Below are 26,321 nucleotides of genomic sequence, written 5' to 3' on the forward strand. Positions count from 1 at the left end.
CACGCCCACTGCCCACGTGATTACTTGTCCCGCCCATTGGTGGAGACCTCGCCCATTGCCCTCAAGGTATTTGTCCCGCCCATCGGTCGTGACCGTCATCGCCGCTCATCAGAACGTCGCCCCGCCCATTCAGTCCGGACTGTGGCCGTTGGCCTCACCATACTGGTCCCGCCCACTGGTCCCGAGCTCGCAGATGTGGATTCGCGGCTCCCGTTCCTCATCCTGTGTGCGCGTGCGTGTTCTTCAGGGAACAATCCGCAAATGAAGTCACACTTCATCAGGTCGGGGAAAGGTGCGCGCGGGAAGCGGGATCAGAGCAGCGGGAATACGCGCGGAGGCTGGTCCCTGTCAGTCAGGTCAGTGTGTGGGGGTGGTGTCCCCACCCCCGGGAGGTCAGTGTGGGGGAGGGGCAAAAGAGCAGAAATTGCTGGAAAATCTCAGCCGGCCTGGCAGATGTTTCGGATTCGGTGGCTCTACCTCAGGTCTGTTATATGGATTGGGTCAGTAATCCCACAGGAAGGTCAGTGTGGGGGGTGTACACCCCCCCCGGGCAGGTCGGGTACACCTGGGGTACACCTCATCAGGTCCTGGGGATTTATCCACTTCTTTGCATTTCAAGACATCCAGCACCACCACCTTTGTAATGTGGGTATTTTTCAAGATGTCACCATCTATTTCCCCACATTCTATAATTTCCAAGACCTTCTCCATAGTAAATACTGTTATTTACTAATGCTCTTTATTTCCTTCCAGCAAAGGTTTAAATCTGAAAAATGAAACTTCCTGTAGTGCTGTCGCTTTCTGTCTGCTGTTTGTTCAGCCTCACAGTAAAATGTGGTAAGTATTACAATATTAGACCGTAAGATGTAGAAGCTGAAGCAAGTCGTTCATCCCATTAAATCTGCTCCACAAATCAATGAAATCAGAACTAATCAGAATCCTCAACTCCACTTTCCTGCCTTTTCCCCATAACCTTTGAGTCCCTTGCTGATTAAAAGCCTATACTTAATGACCCAGCCTCTACAGCTCTCTGTTGTAAAGAATTCCTCAGACTTACAATCCTCTGAGAAAAGAAATTCCTTCTCATCTCTGTTTTTAGTGAACCATCTCTTATTCTGAGTTTATGCCTTTTGTCCTAGACTTGCCCACAAGGGATAGAACCTTTTTGCATCTATGCTATGAAGTTCCCTAAGAATCTCTAGCTTCAATAAAATCGCCTCTCATTCTTCTAATCTTATAAAGTACAGGCCCAACTTACTCAATATGTCCTCAAAGACAATCCTTCCATTACCCATGATCAGGATAGTGAATCTTCTCAGGACTGCCCCCAATGTCAATACACCTTTCCCTGGATAAGATGCCCAAAATGATTCAGTATAGTGAAGTATCACAAGACATTCAGAAAATTGTGATACAATCAAGCAGAATCAAAATGGTTAAATGAAACTTGTTTGACAAATGTATTTGACTTCTTTGAGGATGTAACAAACGAGGTGGGGAAATCAGTAGATGCATATTTGCATTTTCAGAAGACGTGTGATTAGGTGCCACATTAAAAAGTCATGGCAAAGATTAGAGCTCATAATGTTTGAGGTAAAATATCAGAATGGATGCAGGGTTGATTACAAACGTTTTCAGTTGGTCTGCAGTGTCACAGGGAATAGTGCTGAGCTTTAACTATTTACAATCAATATTAATTACTTGGATGGAGAGATGAATTGTATTACAGCCAAACATGCTCACAGTATGAAAATTGATAGGAAAGCAAGATGTGAGGAGCAAACATGGAGCCTGCAAAGGGATGTAGATGGGTTAATTGAGCTGATTTTTATTTTAAATTGGCAGATGGAGTATGATGTGGGAAAATGTGAGGTGGTTCACTTTGGCTAGAAGTAAAGGAAAATATAGTGCTAATTAAATGGAGATTGCAGGATGCTGTGGAACAGAGGGATCCCTGTACACGAAACAAAGATTAGAAAGGCAAATGAAATGTTAGTCCTTTTATTGCAAGAGGGAGGAAATTTGAAAGTAGGAATGTCTTGCTACAACTGTGCACGGCCACGTGGAGAGTATTGTGAAAATTTTGGTTACTATGCTGAGAAAATGGGCATACAGTGATAATTCATCAGAAGATGTTCTCTATGTTGGTCCTTAAATGAAGGGGTAAGCGTATGAGGAAAAGTTAGAACGTGTTGGGCCTTTCAAATTGGAGTTTAGATGAATTAATGTGACCTTATTGAAACGATCTTCACCCTGTTCCCCAGTTGGGGAAATCTCATACTATGGACAGTTTAAAAATAATGCATCTCCCAGTTAAGACACATGTGAGGAATTACCTCTCTGGTCATGAGTCTGTGGTGTTCTTTCCCAAACAGCAATGGAGGTTGAATCATTGAATATATTACAGGGTTGAGTTGGACAGACATTGATCACAAGGGAGTTGAAGACTGAGAGGCAAGCAGGAAAGTATAGACCATAATCAGTTTGGCTGTGATCTTAATGAATGGCAAAGCAACCTTGAGGGGCAAAGTGGCCTGCTTCTGTTCCTAATGATTTGTGTTTTTATTGAGTCAAACGTGTGGTGCTGGAAAAGTGCAGCAGGTCAGGCAGTGTCCGAGGAGCAGGAGAGTCAACATTTTGGGCAGGAGCCATTTCCAACACCACTCTCAGCATCTGCTGTAATCGCTTTCTTATTGTCTTTATATTCCCCACCGTTCCAAAACCTCAGTCTGGCATAATTTTTAATTTCATCAATCCAGATTATTCATGTAAATTATGAATGGCAGTGATCCCAACACTGAACCTTTAAAGAACACCATCCTTTAACTTGAATAACTACCCTTTACCTTATACCTTTTTGCCATGAACTTTTCAATGTACCTACTGTGCAATAGTGTATCAACGACCATGCTGCACAAATCCAAATACATAACATTTGTGTAGAAGGTATTTACACTTTCCATGCATCAATGAATTCTGTGATGATTTAGTTCTTCAGAATATTTTTGATTAATTTGTTTTCTATTTTCTGATCATCTCTGTGTGATTCCAATCACCTGAGCTGACTGGTCTGTAGTTCACAGGTCATGTTCTGTCTCCTTTTCAATCTGACAGTTGTGTGTCACCTCTTCTATGTGTGCATATCTTTTGTTAAAGGTTTATATTGCCGTTCTGTAGGGACCCTATCTCATGAATATCTTGTTTTGGAAATATCATAGCTGTTGGAACTTGTTGAAAATACTCATTAACTGAAAACTGGATGTTGGTTTTTCTTTGGAACAAAATGACTCAGATTCAGTTCCTCTTCTTGTCTGACATCTGACCAATGTGTAATCATCCAGCTCTGACCATGATATTAGAATGCTGAATGTTTCCAGCCTCTGTGGTGTAAAATTATGTCCCAATACATGTGTGAATCATTATGCAACACATGTATTGGGCCAAGCAGTGGAATGTGGTGAAAGGGTTAAAATTGTGTCCCAATACATGTGTGAATCTAACCGAAAATGGAAGGTGTCGCTTAGTCCCGTGTGAATCTTATTATACACCTTCCCGTGTGAATCTTCTTATCTGTATGTAACCAGAATGGAATGTGTTTTTTAGCCTTGCTCTGCTGTTCACATGAATGTTTATATCTGGAAAAGAGTATATCAGCTGGAAAAGTCTCCAGTTCGGTAGAGTCTGCTCCGGGGTTGCGTTTAACCGCCGAGCGTGGGTTGTTGGCAACCGCTCTACGAGAACTGACGGCTCCCAGTTCCGGTAACACGTAGAGTGAGTATAAACCAGACCCGTTGTAAGTACGAGACTGGTTGCGGCGACGCTGCGGGGAATAAAACACTTATATTCTAGCAGACTCGCCTCTTGGCTGTTTGTTCTGTGTCAGACTACTTTCCTGCGAACCTGACCTTGAGAATTTTTTTAAAACAGCCTCCTTTACAGGAAAAGAGACACAGACCTTAAATTGTCATGGGGTTCAAATGTGAGTGCTGTAAAACCAAAATCGTAGAATCCCTACAGTATGGAAAGAGGCCATTTGGCTCATCAAATCCAAACCAACCGTTCGAAGAGTATCCCATCCCTCCACCCTATTCCTGTAACCCTGCACTTACCATGGCCATTCCACTAGGCTGCACATCCCTGACACTAGAGGGCAATTCAGCATGGTCAACCCACCTAGTCTGCACATCTTTGGACTGTGGGAGGAAACTGGAGCATCTGGTGGAAGCCCACGCAGAGAACACACATTCCACACAATCACCCAAGTCGAATCAAACTAGATTCACTAGTGCCAAGAGGCAGCAGTGCTAACCACTGAGGAACCGTACTGCCCATTTGAAAAGCTGTATTTGGTCCAGTAGAGAACAGGATGTTGGAGTATGCTACAGTTCACTAGGACAGAACTACATTTGTTCAATGTCATGAACTACTGCATTTGTTTTGAGAGCATGTAAATGATGAGAGAGGTAGAGCCTCTAGTAATGTTTCACTTATCATTGTGGTCCGTGCAGCTAACAACTACTTTTATGGGAGTTTTACTAAGTGACATTTGCGTTGTGTCTTTACCATGTTGCATATACGGATCTGCAATTATCAGTGGTGTTTGGCCCTTCCAGTTTCTGATGTATGAAAATTGCATTGTACAATGCAAGCTACACTGATCACCTTCCTTAAAGAGCGATCACTAACCTGGCAGCAAAGTGGTTAGTTGCGAGGTTGTTTTACCGATCATGTATGTGTGCGCGTGCGCGCGCTTTATTTGGAAGCAGAACTGAAAGACCATCACACCCATGTGCCTGTGCCTACCACAGTTTATGGCCTAGACCACATTTCCTTCAACATAACATCAGAATTAGGAGCGCATGTAGGTCATTCGACCCTTCAATCCTGTTCTGCCATTCAGTCAGATCATGGCTGATCTGGTTTTATCTATTCTATATAACCTGGATTCCCTTGTTCAGACATTTGTCTGTCTCTGCCTTGAATGGCAGTCTGGAGTGGAGAATTTCAAAGTTTCTGGAACCTCCTGAGGAGGAATTCCTTCTCCTTATCTAAGGATTGTTTAAATCTCCCTAATGTGGCTGAGTTGACTACATTAGCAGGTAGGGCATTCCACGCCCTTACCACTCTCTGTGTAAAGAACCTGCCTCTGACATCTGTCTTAAATCTATCACCCCTCAATTTGTAGTTATGCCCCCTTGTACAAGCTGATGTCATCATCCTAGGAAAAAGACTTTCACTGTCTACGCTATCTAATCCTCTGATCATCTTGTATGTCTCTATCAAATCCCCTCTTAGTCGTCATCTTTCCAATGAGAACAGACTAAGTCTCAGCCTTTCCTCATAAAACCTTCCCTCCAGACCAGGCAACATGCTGGTAAATATCCTTTGCACCTTTTCCAATGCTTCCACATCCTTCCTGAAATATGGCGACCAGAACTGTACACAATATTTCAAGTGTGGCTGCACTAGTGTTTTGTATAGTTGCAGCATGATATTACTGCTCTGGAACTCGATTCCTCTAACAATGAAACCTAACATACTGTATGCCTTCTTAACAGCACTATCCACCTGGGTGGCAACTTTTAGGGATCTATGTACATAGACTCCAAGATCCCTCTGCACATCCACACTATCAAGAATCTTTCCATTGACCCAGTACTCTGCCTTCCTGTTATTCCTCCCAAAGTGCATCACCTCACATGTAGCTGCATTGAACTCCATTTGCCACCTGTCATCCCAATTCTGCAGTTTATTCAAGTCCCCCTGCAACCTGTAACATTCTTCCAAACTATCCACTACTCCACTGACTTTAGTGTCACCTGCAAATGTACTAATCCATCCACCTGTGCCTGCGTCAAAGTCATTTATAAAAATGACAAACAGCAGTGGTCCCAAAACAGATCCTTGTGGCACACCACTAGTAACTGGATTCCAGGCTGAATATTTTTTCATCAGCCATGACTCGCTGTCTTCTTTCAGAAAGCCAGTTTCTAATCCAAACTGGTAAATCACCCTCAATTCCATGCCTCTGCATTTTCTCCAACAACTTACCGTGTGGAACCTTGTCAAAGGCTTTACTGAAATCCATGTATACCACATCAACTGCCCTACCTTCATCTACCTGGTTGGTCACTTTCTCGAAAAACTCAGAGGTTTGTGAGACACAATCTGCCCTTGACAAAACCATATTGACTATCTGAAATCAAATTGTTGCTTGCTAGATGATTATAAATCTTATCTCTTATAATACTTTCCAAAACCTTTCCTACAACAGAAGTAAGGCTCACTGGTCTATAATTACCTGGGTTATCTCCTGCCCTTCTTGAACAAGGGCACAACATTTGCAATCCTCGTGTCCTCTGGTACTAAATCTATAGACAATGATGACTCAAATATCAAAGCCAAAGGCTCTGCTATCTCCTCCTTAGCTTCCCAGAGCATCCTCTGATAAATCCCATCCAGCCCAGGGGACTTTTTTACTTTCACTGCGTTTCACGTATGAGTTGAAAAGTGTGGCGCTGGGAAAAACACATCAGGCGAGGCAGCACTTATGGAGCAGTAGAGTCGATGTTTCAGGCATAAGCCCTTCCACAGGAATGTGGAGGGGGGGGGAGGTAGGTGGATGCAGGTGGGAGGTGATTGTGATAGGTTGGTGGGCAGTGTGGAGCAGATAGGTGGAATTACCTGTCTTCTCTACCCAAATTGATTAAAACAAAACATGGACCAGTTTTAGTACTAAATACTGTCTATTGCAAGTGAATAGACTGTAGCTACAGGTAACAGTTAAAACTGCTGGCATGTAACACTACAAATTAAAACTCTAATATCCTTTATAAGTCTACCTTGCACTCAGACTGGTTAAAAAAGCACGTGAACAGAAGGAAAACGAGAAAAGCAGTACAGTAATCTTTGTTCACAAGATCTGCTAAATTGGCTTTTGCTGTTCAGAGGTATTTTTAGCTTTCCTTTTCTGAATGCTTCCACTGGTTTGCAAGAGGTATAGTGTGACATCTTTGAAAGATTTCTAATTTCTCAAATAAATGTCACAGCTTACAACAGCTGATGAAGGAAGATACTGTTTTCCTTCAGATTTAGTGATTTACTGCACAGAATGGAGAGAGAGCTCTTGGTGGTTTCTCTCCATCTCTTGTTCCCAGCCCTGACGATTACAAAAAGCTTTGTAATTGACTGGTCACTAGTCCATACACCAATCAACTTGTTGCTAACCAAAGCTCCACCTGAATACACAACTCAAGTTTTATTGTTTAACAATGTGTCAAGTTACTTGCTTTTCAAATCCTACAGCAGTCCTTGCAAAACACAGTTTATAAAAGTGGTTCTTTCTCATTTCAGTTCATCATTTAAAAAAAACACTAAAAAAAACATAGTCTTTACATATTTCTAAGTATACTGCTCCTCCGTGCTAGCTTTCAATGATTCATGAAGAAGGACCTCTCGATCTCATAGAATCATAGAGTCACTACAATGTAGAATCAGGCCATTCAGCCCACTGAGTCCACACCAACTCTCCAAAGAGCATCCCATCTGCCTACCCTATCCCTGTAACCCTGCATCTCTCATGACTAATCCATCTAGCCTGCACATCTGTGGACACTAGGCAATTTAGCATGATCAATCCACCTAACCTGCATGACTTTGGATTGTGGGAGGAAACCAGAGTACGTGGAGGAAAGCCATTCAGACGTGGGAAGAATGTGCAAACTACACGCAATCGCCCAAGGGTGGACTTGAACCTGAGTCTCTGGCACTGTGAGGCAGCAGTAGTAACCTCTGAACCACACTTGGACAACATTTTCTAATCTCTCACGATTTAAGAAATACTCTGCATTTCTGCTATTCCGGCAAAGTAAATATAACTTCACACTGTTCCACGTTACATTCTATCCTCCAGGTAATAGTCTTACCCATAGAATTAGGTCATTTAGCCGACTGTGTGCTTTGCCAGTCAATGAGATAAAAACCATGTTTTGTTTTTTGTGCCTTTTGAAATATTGGACTAAAATGCGATAGACACTTCCTAATTGTTTAACTGTGACTAGATTCTTATCACTATAAGGTCTGAAATTTACATGCAGTTTTGGAACAATATGCAGTACTGGCTTTGGAGACTGTTCAAAGAAAGTTCACAGGACTTGAAAGAGTAGCTGTGGAGAAGGTGGGGAAGTAGTGAGATAATGGTAATGTCAGTGGGCTAGCAGTGCAGAACCGCAGGTAAAAGTTTTAGGGACAAGGATCTGAATCCCTCTATCTCATGGTGAAATTTGAACACAATAAAATATGGAGTAGAGTTGATTATCATGAAAAAAAATCTTGTCCACTAATGTCCTTTATGGAAAGAAATCTGTTGTTCTTACTCTGTCTAGCCTATGTTTGAAAGAGACCCAGAGTAATGTGGCTAACACTTAACTGTCCTCCAGGCAATTCGGAATGAGAAATAAATGCTGTCTCAGCCAGCAGTGTCCGCATACTGGGAATTGGATTTAGATTAGATTCCCTACAGTGTGGAAACAGGCCCTTCGGCCCAATCAGTCCACACCGACCCTCCGAAGAGTAACCCACCCAGACCCATTTCCCTCTGACTAATGCACCTAACGCTATGGACAATTTAGCATGGTTAATTCACCTGACTTGCACATCTTTGGACTGTGGGACAAAACCGGAGCACCCGGATGAAACCCAGGCACACTGGGAGAATGTGCAAACTCCACACAGACAGTCACCTGAGGCTGGAATTGAACCTGGGACCCTGGTGCTATGAGGCAGCAGTGCTAACCACAGAACCACTGTGCCGTCCCTTAAACCAACAAATGCACAGGAACCTGGCCCATGGTTTCTGTCAAACTGAGTCTAGAATGAACACAAAATTGGGATATTCGTGTACATTTTAATATCATCAACCTTTGTGGCGACTCCAGGAATAATGGAGCTTGATTTCTAGTGTATGACCACAGTGTATTGTGACAGTTATGATCAGATAATCTTCTTTGCTGGTTTCCTGCCTTTTTCCCATAATCCTGGAATCTTGGTACCCATTAAAAATCTTTCTACCTCTATCTTCAATGTACTTAAGGATCCAGCCCCTACAGCCTTCTGTGGTAAATATTTCCATAGAAACACTAAACTCCGCAAAGAAATTCCTTATCATCCTTGTCTTAAACAGGTGATTCCTTATTCTAAAATTATGATGTCTGATCCTAGACTGTTCCAAAAGGTGAAATAACCTTTCTGTAGATACCCTTATGAATCTTGAACGTTTCAATAAGGTCCCTCTCAATCTTTTAAACTACAATGAGCACAAGGCCAACTTACTCCAACTCTTCTCTAAGAAAATTCCTCCAAAATTGGGACAAATCTAATTAACCTCCATTGCCAATCTCATTCTCAAAAAAAGACCCAACACTGTTCACAATATTGTATAGTTTCATCCTCAATTCTCTTGGAAACAAGTACCAAACATTTTATTTGCCTCCAATATTACTTTCTGAACATTTATGTTGGCTTTTTTGTGATTTGTGATCCCAAATCCAACTACCTTTTTCTTGTCAATATCTGTTTAATAATCAATTTCTTCTTTTCCTGTCACAGTGCATGTCCTCACATTTCCCCACCTTATGGAAGGTCTGTCATGTTTTTGCCCACTTGCTTAACCTTAACCCTATATAGACTCTAATCCACCATGTCGTCTTACCAATTTCTATCATTCGCAATATATCAGTAATATGTATATTGTAAATAACTGTGGCCTATTAATGTCTTGAATGAGGGAAGTGAATGATCTATTACTGATTCCTGTGGCACTCACTGCTTGCATGTTGCCAACCTGAAAATACCCCCTTCATTCCAACTCTGTCTCCTCTTTTTAGTTAAAAATCACACAGCACCAGATTATAGTCCAGCAGGTTTATGTGGAAGTACTGAATGTGATTTTTAACTTTGTCGTCCCTAATCCAGCACTGGTACCTCCTCCTCATCCTCTATTTAGCCAATCCTTTATCTATGCTAATATACTATCCCCAACACCGTGGGCTCTTGTTTTATTAAGTATCTTATTGTGCAGTACCTCATCGAACCATCTTTTGGAAGTCCAAGTATGTTACACCAACTAGTTCCCCTTCATCTACCCTGCTTTCCATCAACTTTCCATGATGCTGATTATATTAAATATTTCTAGATGATCCGTTATTATATCCTTTATAATAGACTCTGCACACTTTCCCAAAGATAGATGCTAAGTTACCTAATTTTCTTCATTTTCATCTTTTTCAAAAAGCCTGATTTCCAATCCTGAGTTTCCAGAATCTAAGGAACATTGGAAGCTTACCATCAGCATATCCTCTTTCTCTACAGCTACTTCTCTTTATATTCCAGGCTGCACCCCATCAGCCTTTTGCCCCATTTTTGCCCTATCTATTTCTCCTCCCCTGTTTGCCCCTTGTTTAAATGGTAATTTTGGAATGCTATTAGTGTCTCCATCATAAGGCTGACTCGATAATTATTTGACTCTACAGTTTCCTGATTCTCCATTATTATTTCCTTGGTCTCATTCTCTAAGCAGCCTATATTCGCTTTGGTGTTCTCTTTTTTTTTAAAAACAGTTCTTGCTGTCTGTATTTATATAATTTGGCAGTTTACCCTCAGCTCTGCCTTTATTCATTTGTAATTACCCTTATTTAAGTTTGCACTGTTATTTTTGATCCAGCTCTCCAACTGAATGGTAAGCTGTATCAAGTTCTGGCCACTGTTTCCTAAGGGATCTTCTCCACTGATTATTTACTTAAACCTGCCTCTTTACACATTGCCAGATCTAAAGTAGTAGTGTGATCCCTGATTGGATCCACAACACATTGTTGTAGAAAACTGGCCCAAGTATACTCGGAATTCTTTCTTAAGGCTGTCTGTGCCACTTTGATTTTCACAGTCAATATGAAAATTGAAGCCATTCATGATTAATCCATTGCCATTTTCTATATGCCTTCAAAATCTATTGATTTATTCTGTCATACAGTATAGCTACTGTTAGGGGACCTTTAGATTGCACCCACCATTGTTATTGTTATTTCTTAGCTGCAGCTATATGGAATTGACATCTTCTGTTACGATTCCTTGCTATCATGCCTCTTCCCTCTTGTATTAAAAAGTTAGCCCATCTTTCCTATTTTACATGCCATGGAATATTTAGTTCCTAGCTTTGATCTCCTTATAATCATATTTTTGTAATGGCTATAAGGTCATGTCACTTAAAGTCTTTGTGCTATTAATTAATCAATTAATTACAAACATGAAGCATATCTATGTAAAGAGTCATCAATTTTGCCTTTTAACATTTTTTCCACCTTGACCCTATGTGCCAGTGCTTTTCTATGTTTGTACAGTCTCCCTTCATGTCCTCACTCTGGGTATTGTTATCCAAATAGTTGTCATACAGTAACAACCCTATCCACCTGTGTTTTTAAGCTTAAGTAAACCCAATCCCCACCAAATTAATTTAATCATTTCACCAGGACACTGGTCCCAGCATAATTCAAGTGAAGCCCAATCCACCAGAACAGCTCCCTTGTATCCCAGTGTCGATGCTAGTACCCCATAAAGTGAAACCTATTCTCCCCATAATAATCTTTTGAACCATGCAGTTAACTTTTTTGACTTTATTTATCCATTGTCAGTTTGCCTGTGACTCCTGTAGTAATCCCAAGATTATTAACTTGGAGGTTCCACTTTTTAATTTAGCTCCCAACTGTTCAAACATTTTCAGAAACCTTTTCTAGACTTCTCAATTACTTCATACAACATGGATGCAGATGGCAACCTTCCTTTGCACTCCAATTCCTGTCCAGTCCTTGGTAGATTACTTTAACCTTGGGACCAGCAGCTGATGTATACTCCTCAGGACTCGAGCAGATGGCTGAAGAGAACAATATCTATTCCCCTGATTATACCGAGTCCTATTACTACTATGTTTCTTTCTCCTCCGGCTCCTTTGTGCAGTGGTTAGTTTGCTCATGCTCTCTTCAATCCCCAGTATTGTCCACTCAACTTGCAAGAACCTTGTAACCATTGGACAATTGCAATGGTTGAAATTTCTGGGATACTACCTCCTGCCCACTTGTAGTCACACCTTCCTATCCCTGATTACAGACCAAGTTTGAATTGCTTAGTTTGAGGGTTTGACCACAAAGCGTTCAAGCAAAGCAATGTCTGCAGCTCGGACTCCAGTTGTGCAATTGGATACACTTGCTACAAATGTTTGTGCCCACTTACCTCTTTCTTTTACATTTATGCAACAGGGATAAGTTTCTGATCATCTGCATCCTGATCCTCATTAAGTAGAAGTTCAATCAATGTTTTTGTCTGATTTCAGAAAACTCTGTGACACTAAAGATACCTGCACATGTTGACCTGCAAATTGGTGATATTCAAAACATCAGTGTTGTTCCAAGGTTAGTTCTGTTTCACCTGATATTTGGCTGAGTGAAGCACAGTGAATTTGTTATTAGGTGGCTAAGATTATGTTGTATTAGGAGGAACATAGAGCAGGGCTGTTGGTAAACCTTACTGAAAGTTGCCATGAGTGTTAATCAATGAGGGGAGGGGAAGGGCTAAATGTCAATCTAAGGCAGTATGTGGGAGCAGGGCCTGAGTGGTGGTGTAGTTTTATTTATTAGGAAATAAAGTTTATAATCAACTATGCTGTTAGGAGAGGGCAGAAAGCTATATTAAGCGCAATCGGGAAATGCTGAGGCCTTAAGGTTAGGATGCAGAGTACAAAGTGATGGGTGATCTGTTCACCTGGATGATAGTCCATGTCCTGCATTCAAGGTTTTTGTGGAGCTATTTAAAAGTTATATTTTTCCCAGTTAGGGAAGCATTCAATCTTGGAAAATCAATATTAATATATCATAAAATGGTATGGGAGATTTATTTATAATAAATCTATTTTTTCCCCAAGTTAAGCAATTTGAGCATAAGTATGTAAGTTTGCTCACTGAGCTTGAAGGTATGTTTTCAGATGTTTCATTACCATACTAGATAACATCATCAGTGAGTCTCCAGTGAAGCGCTGGTGGTATGCTGCTCTCCCTGCCTATCTTCTTTTTCACCTATCCACTCCATTCTCCTCCCTGACTTATCACCTTCATCCCCTCCCCCACTCACCTATTGTACTCTATGCTACTTTCTCCCCACCCCCACCCTCCTCTCACTTATCTCTCCACCCTTCAGGCTCTCTGCCTTTATTCCTGATGAAGGGATTTTGCCCGAAACGTCGATTTTACTGCTCCTCGGATGCTGCCTGAACTGCTGTGCTCTTCCAGCACCACTAATCCAGAATCTGGTTTCCAGCATTTGCAGTCATCTGTCAATTGCTCAGAAACAAAACCAAACAAGCAGATACAACGCAACCAAAAACTATAGCTGCATTACCTTCCATCAAAGACATATCAGAAATGACCTCCAGATTACTCAGACCCCTTGGCATCATGGTAGCCCACAAACCTACCAACACACTTAAACAATGACTGATGAACCTAAAGGATCCATTAGAAACTACCAGCAAAACTAATGTCATTTAAATGATACCATGTAAGAATTGTTTTTAAAAAAAACTACATTGGACAAACAAGCAGGAAACTTGCCAACAGGATATATGAACACTAACTGGCCACCAAACGTTACTACTCACTATCACCATTTTGACTGGGACAACACACACATCCTAGGAGAGGTGAAACAAAGACATTGATGAGAATTCTTAGAGGCATGGCATTCGAACTAGAACTCCATCAATAAACACACCACTTTAGATCCTAACTACCTTCCCTTGGGGGGGAAAAAAACGGAAATGACATCGCCCACCTTAAAACAAGTGGGCCATACCACTAGCGCTTCACCAGAGACTGCCCTGAAGAAGGGCTTATGCCCGAAACGTCGATTCTCCTGTTCCCTGGATGCTGCCTGACCTACTGCGCTGTTCCAGCAACACATTTTCAGCACTGTCACTGGTGATGTTACCTCATTCCTACGAAACATCTGAAATCAAACCTTCAAGCTCAGCGAGCTAACTTACATACTTATCATCAACCTGAGTTACAAATCTTCTCAAATTTAAGTATAAAATATTTGTGAAATCTTGTTTATCTAAATAAAATCCTAAAAGATATACAAATGCAGAAGGCAACATGCTACATCGTTGTATTGTTTAATCGTGAGAATGAAAAAGGAAACCTGCAGAAATACCCCTCAAATATTTCAGAGAGAGCCTTTTAAAGGGAACAAATATTTTGACACCCTAATAAAGGCTTAATATATTGAAGGAGGTAGGAATAACATAGGAACATAAATTGGCCATTAGAACCTTGAGTCTGTTCTCGCAATTGAATCATGGCTGATTGTATTTTAAACATACCTAACCAATGGTGGAATTTAATGCAGCCTTTGAGCAGCATCCAAGTGCAAATTGTCTTCTGTTTTAACTCATTGCTGTTTGCAGGGCCATATTGCACTTTGGAGGTAATCAATTGGCTGGAAATTGTATTGGAATATTCTGAAGATGTATGGAAACTTTCACAAGTTCTTATTTAACATTCAATTCAAATAGGTTACTCATATGGTTGCAAAGTGTAGAAACCTTCTGTTGTTTCCCTCACAGTGCACGCTTGCAGGAGACTCTAGTTGTCATATTTAATGTTACATTCTCATCGAAGCAGACTTCAGTTGTGGAACTGCCCGAATATGTAAGTACTGATATCATTGTCCAGCACTGTTTAATTTGCATTTGATCAGATGATTGTCCTGTTCATTTCCTAAGGGATTTTCAATGAATCATGCAGTCATGGTATCTCCGGCACAGAAAAAAAAGCCTTTCAGCCCATCATGTCCGTGACAGTCTGTAGCATCCATTCTAGTCCCATTTTCCATCACTTGGCCCATAGCCCTGTATGCCTTGGCATCACAAGTGCACATCTAAATGCTGCTTAAATGTTACCAGGGTTTCTGCTTCTACCACCCCAACCGGCAGAAAGATCAATACAGCACAGGAACAGGCCCTTCGGACATTTGAGCCTGTGCCAACACATTTTGTCCATCCGTACTGAAGCTGTCTTCACTTACAGGATCCATATCCCTCTATTCCCTTCCTATTCATGTATTCATCCAGGTTTTTTTTTCTTGAATGCTGCTATTGTCTGCTTCCACCACCACCTCTGGCAGCATGTTCCAGGCACACAACACCTTCTGTGGGGCAAAACTTGCCTTGCACATCTCTCTTAAACTCTACACTTCCCCATTTCCTCACACCTTGAACCTATGTCCCTTGGTAATTGACCCCTCCACCTGGAATAAAGCCTCAGACTTTCCACTCTACCCATGCAATTCATAATCTTATAAACTTCTAATGGTTGACCCTCCACTTCCTGTGTTCCAGTGAAAACCTGATCTCTCCCACCCTTTCTTCTCAGGTTAAATCCCCCATATCAGACAACATCCTGGTAAACATTTTCTGTACCCTCTCCAAAGCATCCACATCCTTCTGATAGTTTGGTGATCAGAACTATGTTCCAAGTGTGGCCTAACTGAAGTCGTGTCATAGAGATGTACAATATGGAAATAGACCCTTTGGTCCAACTCATCCAAGCTGACCAGATATCCCAAATAAATAAATTAGCCAGCATTTGGCCAATTCAGTCTAAACACTTTCTATTTATATACTTACCCAGATGCCTTTTGAATGTTGCAATTGTACCAGCCTCCATTTTCTCTGGTAGCTTGTTCCATATGCACACCACCCTTTGCATGAAAAAGTTGCCCTTCAAGACCCTTTTTTAAAATCTTTCCATTCTCACCCTAAACCTCTAGCTTTGGACTCTTCTCTCCACTCCCACCTTGCGTGTGGAAAAAATAGTCATGAATTTACACTATCTTCGCCTCTTGATTTTATAAACCTCTATAAGGTCACTCCTCAGCCTCCGATGTTCCAGGGAAAACTGCCCCAGCCTATACAGCTTCTCCTATTGCTCAAACCCTCAAAGCCTGGCAACATCCTTGTAAATCTTTTCAGAACCCTTTCAAGTTTCACAATATCCTTCCTATAGAAGGGAGACTAGAACTGTACACAGTATTCCAAAAGTTGTCTAATCAATGTCCTGTACAGTCGCAACATGACCTTCCAACTCCTTATACCCGATGCATTGATCAGTGAAGGCAAGCATACCAAATGCTGCCTTCACTATCCTATCTATCTGTGACTCCACTTTCAAGGAACTATTAAGCTGCATTCCAAGATCTCTCTCTTTTTTTCAGCAACACCCTCCAGGACCTTACCATTAAGTGTATAAGTCCTGCCCTGATTTGCCTTTCCAAAATGCAGCAACTCACGTTTATCTAAATTAAACTCTATCTGCCACATCTCATCCCATTGGCCCACTGCACCTCCAATTTTGGTCACAGGCCTCCAGTCTGAACAGCAATATTCCACCATCACCCTCTGTCTTCTACCTTCGAGCCAGTTCTGCCTGCAAATACTATAAAGCTGCAGTACAACTTGTCTATCCTCATACTGAATGCCTCTTCCAGTGAAGGCAAGTATGCCTTCAGCCTTTTTTACAACTTTACCTTCCTGTGCTGCCACCTTCAGTGATCTGTGGACCTGCACACCCAGATCTCTCTGCATATCAATGTTCCTAAGGGTTTACCATTCACTGTATAATTTCTACCTGTACTTGACCTTCCAAAATGTATCACCTCACATTTGTCCGGATTAAACTCCATGTGACACTTTCTGCCCATGCCTCCAACTGATCTGTATCCTTTGATAATCCTCTTCGCTATCCACAACTCCACCAATCTTTGTATCATCCGTAAACTTGCTCATTAGACTAGCTATGTTTTCCTCATCTTTTATGTGGATCATGAACAGCAGAGGTCCCAGCACTTATCCATGTGGAACACCACTTGTCTCAGCCCTCCATTCGGAAAAGCATCTTTTCACTGCTACTTTCTGTCTCCTACAAATGTTCTGTATCCTTCTTGCCAGCTCATCCCTGATACCAAGAATTTTAACCTTTTGCACCAGTCTGCCATGAGGGACGTTATCAAAGGCTTTACTGAAGTCCATGTAGACGCATTAACAGCTCTCTTTTCCCCCCCCCATCAATCATCTTCAATGCCTGCTTTTAAAAAAAAACTCAATCAAGTTAATGAGACATGACCTCCCCCACACAAAACTATGCTGTCTATTGCTAATCAGTCCATTTGCATCTAAATGCATATAGATCTTGTCCCTGAGAAACTTTTCCAATAACTTCCTTACCATGACATGAGGCTCATGGGCCTGTAATTTCCTAGATGCACCCTGCTACCCTTTTTAAACAATGTGACAGCACTCTCTATTCTGTAGTCCTCTGGGAGCTCACCTGTGGCCAAAAAGGATAAAAAGATGTCTGTCAATGCTCCAGCAATTTGTTCTCTTGACTCCCTCAATATACTGGGGCAGGTTCCATCAGGACTTGGGTACTAATCAATCTTTTTAAGACCTGCAACACCTCTTCCTTTTTTAATAAAAACTTGGCTTAGAAATTTGACATCCCCTTCCCTGAGATGTTCATCTTCCGATGCCTTCTCTTTGGTGAATGTCGACACAAAGTATTTATTTAGGACCTCTTCTGGCTTCACATGTAGATTCTCTCCTTTGTCCTTGAGTGGCCCAACCCTTTCCCTGATGCCCTTTTTGCTTTTTATATATGGGTAAAAAGCCTTGAGATTGTTCAAAGTTTGTGCGAAGATTTGTAGCTCGGGTGCTCGTTGCTGTGGTTCTGTTCGCCAAGCTGGAAGTTTTTGTTGCAAACGTTTCGTCCCCTGGCTAGGCGACGACATCAGTGCTTGGGAGCCTCCTGCGAAGCGCTTCTTTGATGTTTCCTCCGGTGTTTATAGTGGTCTGTCCCTGCCGCTTCCGGTTGTCAGTTTCAGCTGTCCGCTGTAGTGGTTGGTATATTGGGTCCAGGTCGATGCATTCCTAGACGTGATGGTACAGAGAACACCGAACGGAGAATTCACTACAAGGGTATACAGGAAAGCCACACACACAGACCAAGTCCTAAACCATGAAAGTAACCACCCCAACACACACAAACGAAGCTGCATCAGGACACTATTCAAAAGGGCCACAACACACTGCAGTACACCAGAACTACAAAAAGAAGAAGAGGAACACCTATACAAGGTATTCGCCAAAAACGGATACCCGCGCAACTTCATCAATAGATGCCTAAGAGAAAGACCACGGAACGAGGACATACCACAACCAAAAGGACTAGCCACACTACCATACATCAGGAGCATCTCGGAACTGACAGCCAGACTACTGCGACCCTTAGGACTCATAACGGCACACAAACCAACAGCCACGCTCAGACAACAACTCACCAGAACGAAGGACCCGATACCCAACATGAGCAAGACGAATGTAGTGTACAAAATACCATGCAAGGACTGCACTAAACACTACATAGGACAAACAGGAAGACAGCTAACAATCCGCATACATGAACATCAACTAGCCACGAAACGACACGACCAGCTATCCTTGGTAGCCACACACGCAGACAACAAGCAACATGAATTCGACTGGGACAACACTACTATCATAGGGCAAGCCAGACAGAGAACAGCCAGGGAATTCCTAGAGGCATGGCATTCATCCACAAACTCCATCAACAAACACATCGACCTGGACCCAATATACCAACCACTACAGCGGACAGCTGAAACTGACAACCGGAAGCGGCAGGGACAGACCACTATAAACACCGGCGGAAACATCAAAGAAGCGCTTCGCAGGAGGCTCCCAAGCACTGATGATGTCGCCTAGCCAGGGGACGAAACGTTTGCAACGAACGTTTGCAGCTCGGCGAACAGAACCACAGCAGCCTTGAGATTCTCTTTAATCCTGTTTTGCTAACTGCTTTGCAATTACCCTTTTTTTTAAAGCGCTTCTATTTCCGTGTTTAAGTTCTTTCCTACTTCCCTTGTATACTTCAAGGGCTTTGTCAGTTCCCATTCTCCTACGTATGCTGCCTTTATCTTTTTGACCAAGGTCAGAACATCTCTGGTCATCCGAGGTTCATGTGACTTGCCCTACCTATCCTTTATTCACAAAGGAACATACCTACCCTGAACTCGTATCAACTGCCACTTTAAATACTCCCACATGTCTGATGTGAATTTGCCCTCAAACAGCTGCCTTCAATCAGAATCCTCCAGTTTACTGCCTAATATTGATGTAGTTTGCCTTCCCCAATTTAACACCTTCTCATTAGGACTGCTGTTTTCCCTATCCATAAGTACCTTAAAACCTGTTATATTATGCTCACAACTTCCAAAATGCTCCCCCACTGTAACTTCACTCACCTGGCCGGGCTCATTTCCCAAAACCAGGTCCAGTATAACTCCTTCCCTGATTGGACTGTTTGCATACTTTGTCACAAAACACTCCTGAATGCTCCTTAAAACTTTTGTCCCATCTCAGCCCCTACCATGATAAGTCCCAGTCAATACAGAGGACGTTAAAATCACCCACCACAACAACCCTGCCATTTTTGCATCTTTCTAAAATCTGTCTACATGCTCTCTCCTCCATGTCCTACTGGGAGGCCTATAGTATATACCCGCATTGTGATTTGACCATTTCCTATTTGAGTTTACCCATACTGCCTTGCTGCACAATTCCTCTGATGTATCCTCCCTCAGTACAGCAGTGAGATACTCCTTTACCATTAATGCAACTCTCTGACCCCTTTTACATGCCCTTCTATCACACTTGAAACATCTAAATCCTGGGACATTCAGCTGCCAGTCCTGTCCCTCTTTCAGCCAAGTTTCTGTAATTGCAATAATGTAATAGTTCCAAATACTTACCAAAGCTCTAAATACATCTACCTTGCCCACTATACTGCATGCATTGAAACCCATGCATTCCAGACCACCTCCCCGCTCCTTTCAACAGTGTCTCCCTGCCTGTTCTTGTTCTTACCCATGTTTGTCTTGGTTTCTACTTCTCCCTTAATTTCTGCATCTACTGCCCTACTCCACTGGTTCCCATCCTCCTGCCAGACTAGTTTAAACCCTCCCCAAACACACTACCAAGTACTCTCCATCCAAGGATATCCGCCTTGGTCCTGCCGAAGTGTAGCCCCTCTAGTTTGTACAGGTCTCACCTCACAAGTAGCAAGTCCCAGATTTTCACCACTTTCTAGGTGAAGAAGTTCCTCCTTGCATCTCCTCTAATAAACATTTGCACCCACCCCCTCGCCAACTTATGTCTATGCTCCTTGGCCATGTTTATTCCTGTCTACCTATCTATGCCCCTCATAATTTATGCATCCCATTGTCTCCCCTGTCAATCTCCTCTGCTCAAAAGTACACAATCCCAGTCTGTCCAATCTGTCATCTTAAACTCTCCAGTGCAGGCAACATTCTGGTTAATCTACTGTGTACCCTCTTCAGTGTAATAAAATCCCTCCTATAAAGTGGATTCCAGAGCTGCATACAATACTCTAGCTGTGGCTTAACCGACACTCTTTTCAGTTCCATCGTAACCTTCCTAGTATTGTACTCTGTGCTCTTCAACTAATAAAGGCAAGAATACCATGTGCCTCCTTAACCACTTTATCCACCCATCCTAATATCTTAAGGGACTGGTGTTTGTAAAAACCAAAGTCCCTCTGAACAATGCTTCCCAGAGTCCTACTATTCATGATGTATTCCCTTGCCTTGTTTATGCTGCCCAAGTACATCACCTCATCTGGATTGAATTCCATTTTTTCCACTGAGCAGCCCATCTATGTCGTCTTGTAGTTTAAGGCCCTCGTGCTGACTATTTACCACCCTATCAATTTTTGAATAGTCTATAAACTGTCCTCCATTCAAATCTAAATCATTCGTAAAAAGCTATGAGCAGTAAGAGCCCCCATTCTGACTGCTGTGGGAACCCACTAGTCAGAAAAAGACTGTTCAACTATCACCTACTGCTTTCTGCCACTCAGCCAATTGTGGATCAGATTTCCTCTGATCTCCTGGGCTGTCAGTCTCCACTGCAGAACCTTATCAGGTGCCTTGCTGAAGCCCAAGTAGACTACATCAAAAGCATTGCCCTTCTGTACAGTCCTGGACACCTGTTTGAATTTTTCAATCAAGTTGGTCAGATATGACCTCTCTTTTAATAAAACCATACTGATTGTTCTTGATTAATCCCTGCCTTTCTAAATGAATGAGTTGTGTCTCTCAAAATTGCTTCCAATAATTTCCCCACCACCAAGCTGGGGACTGACTGGCCTATAGTTTCCTGGTTTATCCCTTGCTTCCTCCACGAATACTGGTATTATATTGGCCATCCTCCAGCATTTCTCTTGTGGTCAGAGAAGAATTGAGAATTCTTTCAAGTGCCTCTGCTATTTCCTTTCTTGGCTTGCTCAACATCATGGGATACATTTCATCTGCCTCTGGAGATTTGCTAACATTTAAGCTTGTCTGAGTACTCAAACTTCCTCTCTCTCTGTGCTAGTTTATTTAATTATATCACAGATTTTCTGTCTGATTTCTATATCCATATCATCTGTTTCACTTGTGAACACTGACCCATTTAGAATCTGTGTTCATTTACAATCCTCCCTGAATCCTCTTGCTCCATACACAGTTACCTCTGTTGTCCTTAATCAGTCCTACTGTTTTGCTTGTTATCCTTTTACCCTTTGATGTATGTGCAATGCAGCATGAGGGAGAGGAAAGGAGTGATCGGATAAGTGGAGAGATGGAGAGCAACAGATGGTATGCCAGGGAGAAAGGAAAGCCGATAATGGGGACCATAAGTGGTTGGCTAGATGTGGGATTGGGTAAAGGACATGGAAGAAGGTGTATAGGCCCTAAAATGATTAAACTTGATATTGAATCCTGAAGTCCATTGGATCCCCAGGAAGAAAATGAGTTGTTGTTCTTCCAGCTTGCACTGAGCTTTGCTGGAGCATTGCAGCAGGCCCAAGACAGGAATGGTGCCAAGGGAGCATGGTGATGTGTTGAAGTGGCAGGCAACCAGAAACTGAGTCATTCTTGTGGACACATTGCAAATGTTTCACAAAGCAACCGCTGAGTCTATGTTTTGTCTGCTCAGTGTAGAGAAGGCCACATTGTGAGCAGTGAATACAGTAAACTAGATTGAGTAAATCGCTGCTTCACTTGGAAGGTGTGTCTGGGGCCTTGGATCGTGAGGAGTGAGGAAATAAATGGGCAGGAGTTACATCTTCTGCGATTGCATAGGAAGGTCCCTTGGGGGTGTGGGGTAGTGTTAGGAGTGGGGCAGGAGTATACTGGAGGCAACAGTCCATGCAGAAAACTGACCAGGCAGGGAAGGTGAATGTGTGGCACCCTGCTAGACGTGACAGAAGTGGGGTCTTATGATCTTTTCGTTGTGGATGCTAGTGAGAAGGAAAATAAGGTCTTGGGAGACACTGTCAGTGTTGTGGAAGAGAAGAGAGGGCTGAGGGCAGAAGTGTAGGAGATGGATCAACACGGTGAAGATACTGTCAACCAGGGTGGTGGAATCCTCTGCATAAAAAAAGTGGACATTTGAGGCCCTCCCTATGGAATGTGGAATCAGAACAGATGTGACAGAGAAACTTGGAGAATGAACTGGAGTCTTTACAGGAGTCATTACAAGACCAGTAATGGTCCGCATTAGCAGCTTTTCTTACTACCATTCCTTTGTTTGCCTAACTGCTGTTTTCCCCCATACTCTTTCCCCCAAATTATTGACTGCCTTTCTCCACAGAAACTGCCAGACTTGCTGAGTTTCTCTAGCATTTTTTGTTTTAATCCAGTCACTGTTCATTTGGAAAATTAATGTAAAGTTGTTCCTTATTCTACAACAATTATCTACAGTATAGAAACAGTTGAGCAGCATCCCTAAGCTGCTGGCTGAAGGCAAGCTTGCCTTGTCAAGAACCCAGTTTGTCCTTGTCACTTGGCTTTGAGTGCCCATGGAGCCTCCAAAGAGTTCATCTTATTAACAAGTCTGGCTGTTTTGTTACAGTACACTCTGCTTTATTATTTTCTAATCAGAAATACTTTGTGCCCACCACACACTTCTGATTGATCCCCTTCTATGTTGCTTTGCACATTAGAAATGTTAATTTCATATATTTTCTTCTAACAGATTACATTACCTTCTCACTCAGCGAATTCAACGGTTTTACCAGTCAGAGGAGTTGAGGTTGGTCAGACCACTGTGTACCTTGAAAACAACTGCACCAGCAATGTGACCAGGTGGGTAGATATTGTGGTGTCCATTCAGTCCATCCAGCCTGGGACAGCTTTACAGAAGAGCCATTTAGCTGACCTATTCTATTGCTGCTTTTTTTTTTGACAGCATTTTCTCATCAGCTCTTGATGTAATTGCCTTTTGAAAGCCATAATTGAGGCTGCCTTCACTATGCTCTTGACCAAATGTATTCCAGATTCTAACAACTCACTGCTTCCAGAAAGGATTTTCCTCATGTCAGTGTCCTTTCTCTTGTCGTGCACCTTAAATCTGTGTCCTTTGAATCTTGAGTTTTCAGTATCTCAATCCGTTATGATTCTGTACACTTCTATTAAATCTTGGAACCATCTTTTTTTCCATATAATGAAAGGCTTCTCTAACCTATCCATCTAACTGGCATCCTTCGAGCTTGAAGCCAATCTGAAATCTTTTTTGCACCCTCTCTAAAGCCTTCATATCCTTGCCAAAGATTATGACCAACTGTTCCAGTTGAAACACAATCAGTGGTTTCTAAAAATTTATCATAACTTCCTAACTTTTGTGTTTTGTTGCTCCTATTTATATAGCCCAGGATCCCACATGGTTTTCCAAACACTTTGTTGACCAATCCTACATTCAACAATTTGTATGTATATGCTCCAGGGCATTTGATTTGCAGCATTCCCTTTAATATTGTTCCTATCAAAATGTCGCATTTCAGATATCTCTACACGTATCATACTCCCTTTTTTTTTTAACCTGTTTCAGCCCAGGCATCTATCTCACCATTCAAGGTGCTCTGGTTTTGGTAGCCATGCCTTTCTCCTTTGTTTGAGTTGAAATATGTTCCTTTGTGTCCACTTTAAATACAGCTGGTTGTCTTGTTATCTTTTACTAGACAATCCAAATTCCCATTTAACTGGGACAAATTGCACTGATCGTCCAATTAACTTCTCTCTATTTTTTTTCACCATAAATTGCTGTTTGTTCTTTTCCATCTCAAAAATACAATACTATGAACACTGCTCTTGGAAAAACTCCAATTCTGACACTCGATCCACATGACCCACTTTATTTCCGAAAACTGATTCTGACGATCTTTCCATGCAATAGGAATATACTGATCAAAAAAATTATCCTGAAGACACTTTTTGCTGTTTATACTGTTGCTATTCTTGTCAATGTTAGGATGCTTAAAGACCCCATTATCATTATGTTGCAGGTTTACTGTAATCTGTAATTGAAGATCTGACAGGGTATTTGTGATTTGTTTAGAGTAACATTTAGTTGAACCATTGGACATTGCCCAGAGCACTAAGCATGTGTGCTAAGTTCACTAACGTATTGCTTGTATTGCATTCATTGGGGCAAGATGAAAGGAAGAGGCACAGTGATTAGGTAGTAAAGAAGTAGTTAGGACCCATGGACCCATCGTTGAAAGGAGACAAGAGGTTGAAGCTTTTCATCTTGCATATATCAGGACGAGGCTGCAAGAAACAACCATGGGAAAGGGGCCAGTTGCTCCAGCATGAGAAGCATTGAACTGTCATTTGTGCAATTAACTGTCAATCTTTGGTCTTAGTGGTCAGGGTGTTGCCATGGAATGCAGTGAAGATTGCAGTCTCCAGAGTCATAGAGATATACAGCACGGAAACAGATCCTTTGGTACAATTAGTCTGTGCCGACCAGAGATCCTGAGTAAGTCTCGTCCCGTTTGCCAGCATTTGGCCCATATCCCTCTAAACCCTTCCTATTCATACATCGATCCATATGCCTCTTAAATGTTGTAATTGTACCAGTCTCCACCACTTCCTCTGCCAGCTCATTCCATATGCTTCACCACCCTCTGTGAAAAGATTGCCACTTAGTCATAGAGATGTACAGCATGGAAACAGACCCTTCGGTCCAACCCGTCCATGCCGACCAGATAGCCCAACCCAATCTAGTCCCACCTGCCAGCACTTGGCCTATATCCCTACAAACCCTTCCTATTCATTTACCCATCCAAATGCCTCTTAAATGTTGCAATTGTACCAGCCTCCACCACAATCTCTGGCAGCTCATTCCATACACGTACTACCCTCTGTGTGGAAAAAGTTGCCCCTTAGGTCTCTTTTATATCTTTCCCCTCTCACCCTAAACCTATGGCCTCTAGTTCTGGACTCCCTGATCCCAGGGAAAAGACTTTGTCTATTTATCCTATCCTATCCATGCCCCTCATAATTTTGTAAACACCTATCAGGTCACCCCTTGGCCTCCTACGCTCCAGGGAAAACAGCCCCAGCCTGTTCAGCCTCTCCCTGTAGCTCAGATCCTCCAACCCTGGCAACATCCTTGTAAATCGTTTCACAACATCTTTCCGATAGGAAGGAGACCAGAATTGCACGCAATATTCCAACAGTGGCCTAACCAATGTCCTGTACAGCCGCAACATGACCTCCCAACTCCTGTATTCAATACTCTGACCAATAAAGGAAAGCATACCAAACGTCGCCTTCACTATCCTATCTACCTGCGACTCCACTTTCAAGGAGCTATGAACCTGCACTCCAAGGTCTTTTTGTTCAGCAACACTCCATAGGGCTTTACCATTAAGTGTATAAGTCTTGCTAAGATTTGCTTTCCCAAAATGCCGTACCTCGCATTTATCTGAATTAAACTCCATCTGCCACTTCTCAGCCCATTGGCCCATCTGGTCCAGATCCTGTTGTAATCTGAGGTAACCCTCTTCGCTGTCCACTACACCTCCAATTTTGGTGTCATCTGCAAACTTACTAACTGTACCTCTTATGCTCGCATCCAAATCATTTATGTAAATGACAAAAAGTAGAGGGCCCCGCACCGATCCTTGTGGCACTCCACTGGTCACAGGCCTCCAGTCTGAAAAACTACCCTCCACAACCACTGTCTTCTACCTTTGAGCCAGTTCTGTATTCAAATGGCTAGTTCTTCCTGTATTCCATGAGATCTAACCTTGCTAATCAGTCTCCCATGGGGAACCTTGTCGAACGCTTTACTGAAG

The 26,321-nt window shown here is 42.3% G+C and overlaps 1 protein-coding gene across 6 annotated transcripts in view; it reads left to right on the forward strand.

Moving 5' to 3' along the window:
- Positions 1-156: 156 nt before the first annotated feature.
- ctns (cystinosin, lysosomal cystine transporter) overlaps positions 157-26,321 on the forward strand; it is a 68,468-nt gene continuing 42,303 nt past the window's right edge. Inside the window, exons 1-5 of one of the 6 annotated variants that reach the window (XR_006316101.2) lie at positions 157-356; positions 754-837; positions 12,380-12,458; positions 14,666-14,750; positions 23,216-23,325. Coding sequence is in view for 5 of the 6 variants with exons in the window: in XM_043720856.2 (XP_043576791.1) it covers positions 774-837; positions 12,380-12,458; positions 14,666-14,750; positions 23,216-23,325 (338 nt within the window). In the remaining variant the exon portion in view is untranslated. Of the gene's footprint in view, positions 357-461; positions 483-558; positions 646-753; positions 838-12,379; positions 12,459-14,665; positions 14,751-23,215; positions 23,326-26,321 lie in introns of those variants that run through there. The other 5 variants (XM_043720856.2, XM_043720853.2, XM_043720855.2 and 2 more) reach the window with 5 other exon arrangements.

This window comes from Chiloscyllium plagiosum, unplaced genomic scaffold, assembly GCF_037043375.1.
Source record: "Chiloscyllium plagiosum isolate Xiang-an unplaced genomic scaffold, Cpla_swu_hap1 HiC_scaffold_28, whole genome shotgun sequence".
In the NCBI taxonomy this organism is placed as follows: Eukaryota; Metazoa; Chordata; class Chondrichthyes; order Orectolobiformes; family Hemiscylliidae; genus Chiloscyllium; species Chiloscyllium plagiosum.